The 5,254-nt window shown below is 43.3% G+C and overlaps 1 protein-coding gene across 3 annotated transcripts in view; it reads left to right on the top strand.

Annotated features, from left to right (window-relative positions):
• The first annotated feature begins 814 nt into the window (after nucleotides 1–814).
• CLINT1 (clathrin interactor 1) overlaps nucleotides 815–5,254 on the top strand; it is a 65,079-nt gene continuing 60,639 nt past the window's right edge. For 2 of the 3 annotated variants that reach the window (XM_019653985.1, XM_019653984.1), the window contains exon 1: nucleotides 815–1,054. In XM_019653985.1, coding sequence (XP_019509530.1) covers nucleotides 1,014–1,054 — 41 coding nt within the window. In that variant the 5' untranslated portion in view covers nucleotides 815–1,013. The remainder of the gene's footprint in view (nucleotides 1,055–5,254) is intronic. The other variant, XM_019653986.1, reaches the window with a different exon arrangement.

Raw genomic sequence — 5,254 nt, 5'->3', positions numbered from 1 at the left:
GCACATAGAAGATGCTCAACAAATACTTGTAGAATGAAAAGAACTGTATAATTTAAGCAGCCGGGCCAAATGAACTTTAAGGTTTACAGCTTTACCACGAACATTGTCTAAAACGAGTAAGCAAATCATGAAGTGACAACAACCATTGCAATAGCACACTGAATGCAGTGTGTGTGTGTGTGTGCGCGTGTGTGTGTACTTGTGCTTTAAAAATGGAAACCTGCCAAGCCCTTTGGCATGTCATAGTGCTACAGTGTTGTTTTTCTACAGTTTGCCAACGAGTGTGAACTGACTTCCTGAGTCTTATAACAAAGTATCTAACAAGGATATCAGGTAGGTGTCTAAATATAAAACCACCGTATCATAGAATTAGAATGGAATAGTACCGCTTCAATTTAAAGGGATGGAAACTAAGGCCCAGGGAAGGAAGTATATTTGGACATTTGGAACCAAATACGGCGATGCTTCTGTCAGTGAGAAATACATGTACCACGCACACCTCCATATAATCATTAATAACATAGCAATACTTCATGCTTGAAAAGCTAGTTGAGTGTAGCTAGAGCTTATACCAGTGATTCTGAAACTTGAGCACGAAGGATGTGTTAAAGCACAGATTGCTGGGGCCCCACCCCAGAGTTTCTGGTTCTGCAGGTCAGGGGAATAGACAGGGGTGCGGAGGGCCCGGCGCGTTTAAGAAAAATCACCAAGCTTACCACCCCAACTTGTAGCGTCACCAGCTCCGCTTGGTGCGCAGAGGGAACTACAAGTCCCGTTGTGCCCCGCGCGCAGCGGGCGGAAAGTCGGACACTTCCGCTCCACGCAGAGCCTCTGCCCCGGCGTCTCGACGTGTCACCGGTGGCGCCGCGGCTGTGGCAAGAGAAGGAGCTGAGTGGGGAGATCGAGGCGGCGGGCGGCTGCGGCGACCCGCCTGGATCTGCCCCGGCGCGGAAGTGTCCCGGGGTGCGTGGGGAGCAGGAGAGGGAGGCGGTGGCCCGGCCCGCGCGGGCACGATGTTGAACATGTGGAAGGTGCGGGAGCTGGTGGACAAAGCGTGAGTATCGGGGGGCAGTTGTGGCCAAGGCCCACGCGGGGGAGGGGAGGAAGGGGGTGAAGGGAGCTGGCCCTGCGCGCGGGGCGGCCCGCGTCACGCCCCCCGGCCCGGCCAGCCTCATAATGGCGGCGGCCGGCTCTCCCGGGCCCCGAGCCTTGCCTGATCGGCGAGGCTGAAGGCACTCGATCTCGCTCACAACATCCCCTAGCCTCTCGCTCCCCCTCCCAGGCCTTCCTCACCCTTCCCCGACCCCACCGCCCCAGGCACAAGCCCTGAGGTCAGGGGCGGGCGCGCGTGGTCCGGAGCCGCGTCCCCGCCCGGGCGGAGGACTGCCCGTGCTGGCCCCAGGCTAGGTGCTTTGCCTCCCGGGCAGCCGCGAAGCCGGGGGCGGGGGGACACAGGGCATCGGCCCTCTGCGTCCCTAGGGTGTGGTGTGGAGACCTCAAGCCTGGTCGGGATAGGTCCTGGCCCTTCCTGGGTTTCTTTTAATCCCTGATGAACGTCAAGCGTTGGAGTGGGTGGTAGGTGTAACAAGTGGCCGTTGTGGTCAGGCCGAAGTTACTCAAAAGACTCGTCCTGTGCTTGCCTACCACAAGTGAAAGTAGAGCACCGCACCACTTCTTGTGGCCCTTTCCCTCGTCCTGTTCCACTCCACTTCGTTTTTAGAGGGCCACTTGTTCCATTGGGTGTAATTAACAAGTCATTAAGAGATTTCCCCTAAAGAAGAAAACAACCCAGGTTTATATCCTGTTGATCTGCTTTTAACTTCCCTGACAGGTAAAATGACTAATACGTCGTTAATTTCCTTTAAGACTTAAGTGATACCTCTAGTGTCTTACTACACTGGGAAAACTTTAACACCGGCCTTGAATATGTCAGAATAGAGGAGCGGTTAAGTAACATCTAGGCCAGCAGGAAATAAAGTTGAAGAATTTTACCAGTCCCCTTCCTTTGGGGTTATAGTGAGTATGCAATAAGTATAGTGACAGAAACAGTTTATTTGTGACACCCATCCAACCTAAAATCAGGAAGTGTAGATGGCAAACTGTTAGGCTTTCTTGACACCAGAAAAAAATCATTCACAGTGGCTTGGATAATGCATCAGATAGAACTTAGAGTTTGACAATATTTTCAGATTTTCTGTACTACCAAGAAAGCAAAAGGACACCTAAGGAGCATAGGCTTCAAGAGCTGGGGTCAAGCTTTGTAACCTTGCCAAGTAACTTAACCCCAAAGTACCCCAGCGTTCTCAAGTGTAGAACGAAAATAATGATAGATACCTACCTTAGAACACTAGAATTAAGGGCTCAGAACGTAGACAGTATATAAAGCCCTTAACACAATATGTCTAGATCAGTATACTTTTGATAACTGTAGCAGGTGTCCTGCATTGAGAGTGAGATTAGCTTCATTAAGAGAGAAGCTCCATGTTTAAAAAGTGATTTGCTTTAGTAATTTTCCTTTATCAACTATTAATTTGATCATTAAGCCCTCAGACGCTTACTTTGGGCTTATTTTGCTATTTATATACCTACCCTTTGCTTTTGCTTTCCAAAGATAATATCAGATATTGTTTATTTTCTAGATCCAGGTTCATTGGTTGTTTTTTCATATATGGTATAAAGATTAGGTAGGGTACTAGCTTAAACAGTTTTTTGAAAGTCCAAAAGTCTCTACAAAACTCTCTCTTATTTCTAAGCAGGAGGACAGCAGAAGAAAACCAGTAACAAACACCTTGTTATCTTAGAGGACTAGATTTGTGGTACTCAGAAATTTGAAGGACACAGAAATCAAGGCAATATTCCTGCTGCTGTTCCGTTTCATTGTTTGTCTTTATCATCTATGTTACTAACCTAGTGCTTCACGTTCAATTTACCACATAAGTAGTTATCAGTTCATCTAATGGAAGATCTGTTGTTGAAAAGTAGCTTCTACCTTTTTACTACCCAACTTGGAATGGAGACTTGAACCAAGTTATTCAAGAATATGTAAGAATGTTGCCACTAAGGACTTTTTAAAGATTTCGTGGGTGTCTGACACATGATATTAAGATTAGAACATGAGGTTATTTTACTGATGTATACTCAGGATTTAATTTTATCTTTCACTGGCAGGAGAGAAAATATTCTTCCCCCAAAATGTAAGCATGTAAAATGGCTCTGTAAAAGAGCCAGCTTGTAATGCCACTAATGGAGGTAAAGCACATCCTTAGAGTGGTTGTGCTCTGATTAGCAAGGGGAAAAGGTGATGAGGGAATTTGGAAATGAAACAGTGAAGTGATGAAGGACTGCTCTGAGAGCCGAGACTAATAGAGTAATGGCTTATAGATAGAAGGGGCATTGGTTAGGGGCTTTGGAGACCTGGGTTCAGATTCTGCCAGTGCCTTATAAACTACCAATATGTATGATTTGAGGCAGAATCACATGAATCTCTGGACCTTGGGTTCCTTATCTGTAAAGTGAGGGGTTGGGATAGAGTAAGACTTGCCAACTTCACTGGCTGTTTGGAGACATGAATTTCTATTAATGAAAAACAAAAATGGAACTAGTATTTCATAATAGCAGATAAATTTTGGAAAGTCATTATCCTCCAGAGACAGCTTTGGCTGAAAGGGGGCATTTTTTTTAAAAAGTGGTAATCAATAAATGTTATATTTAAATGCTTTATGCAGTAAATAAGTGCAACCCATGACTCTGAAAAACTAGAACTTCTTGTTAGTGTCCATCCCTACCCAACAAGGTTTACTTCGGAAAGAAAAATGGGCTCTTTCAAAATGTGTTCCCTGGAACTATTGTTAGATCCAGTATGGTGGCAGTTCTTGAGTATAATGATATATTTCAAATATTGGCTTTTAAGACCTTTAAGACTTTTATGGAGGGTGGCGAGATATTTTCCACAACTGTGGCAACTCCTGGTAGTATTAAATAGCTCTGTTTTGCAGAACATTGTGGCATTGAGGGAAAGCAGATAAAGCCATAGGCCAACCAGAGCTTGGAGTGCCAGTTTGCCCCCCACTTGTACTCTAGTTGCATAAAAGGCAGCTGTGGCAGGAAAGGATAAGTGGCTCCACTCCCACCAGCTACTCCTACAGCCAGCTTCACCATTGTCATCCTTATGACTACTGCCTCCCTTGAAGCTGTAATAAAATAGGGTACTCTCTATTTTCCCATGCCATACTTACAAGTTGAAAGTTGCTACAGTTCTGTTACATTTTTTCTCCAAGTTTTGGAAACATAGGGTGACATGCTATAGTGGTAGATTAAAACTGCTACTTACTGTTCAGGCCCAGTTACTCTTCTTTTATCTCAAGGATAATATTAATGGTAAATGTATTTCATCAATGGCTCTTATTCTTTTTATGATGATGATTTGAACAGCGCTGGCCAAGGTCCTAAGGCGACTGCAATAGACAGTCCATTTTAAGTTATTCTCTTAAACAGCTTGCATTTTCCCCCAATTTCCCCCCAATAAGTTGATTTTTGTTGGTGTAATGTGCATGTTTTTTAGTTCCTAAATGTTAGATAATGTAATAGAACTGTAGAAGCTGCTGTTCTAATCTAGCTAACCCCAGAGAGAGAACCTTTTGCTTTTATAGAAAATAGTTCATTCAATTATTTCAACAGATAGTACATTTATTATTTATTGGATTAGTACTGTATTTTTTAACTTGAAAAGTAAAATATCTGCCTTCAAGAAACTTGCCTCTACAAATATGCCACACCTTGAACTTAGCATTTTCTTTGTTTTTCCTCTTATTTTTCCTATCTTACCAATAAATCTCTGTTCAGTTTGCTTCGTAGAACTTGAAAGCAAAGATGATTGTCAGCTTTTCTAGTCTTACCATATCAACTTTTCTTTGAACCAGTTGTAGATAATTCTTATTGCTGAAACAATAAATTAATTATCCTTCCTCTTTTCTAGTAACTGGACACAAGTACATAATAAGAATTTAATTCCAAAGAAAGATGAGTTTAATTTATCTTCTGCCAGCATTTCTTAGGGGTGATTTTCTGCAGTTTAATCTATTTAGTACTACTGTCAAGATGCTTTTAAAACCCACTTAACCACCTCATTTTTTCTGAACCCTTTAGTTTTAGTTTACAAGTAGTTTCTCATCTGTTTACTCATTCATTCACTAGAAGTACTTGGCCTTCTTATCTTAAGTACTACTTACTAATACTCCTCGTTTTTGCATTATAG

The sequence above is a fragment of the Hipposideros armiger genome, unplaced genomic scaffold, assembly GCF_001890085.2.
Source record: "Hipposideros armiger isolate ML-2016 unplaced genomic scaffold, ASM189008v1 scaffold_211, whole genome shotgun sequence".
NCBI classification, from domain to species: domain Eukaryota; kingdom Metazoa; phylum Chordata; class Mammalia; order Chiroptera; family Hipposideridae; genus Hipposideros; species Hipposideros armiger.
The sequence above is the reverse complement of the archived record's forward strand: the minus strand, read 5'-3'. Positions and strand labels throughout refer to the sequence as shown.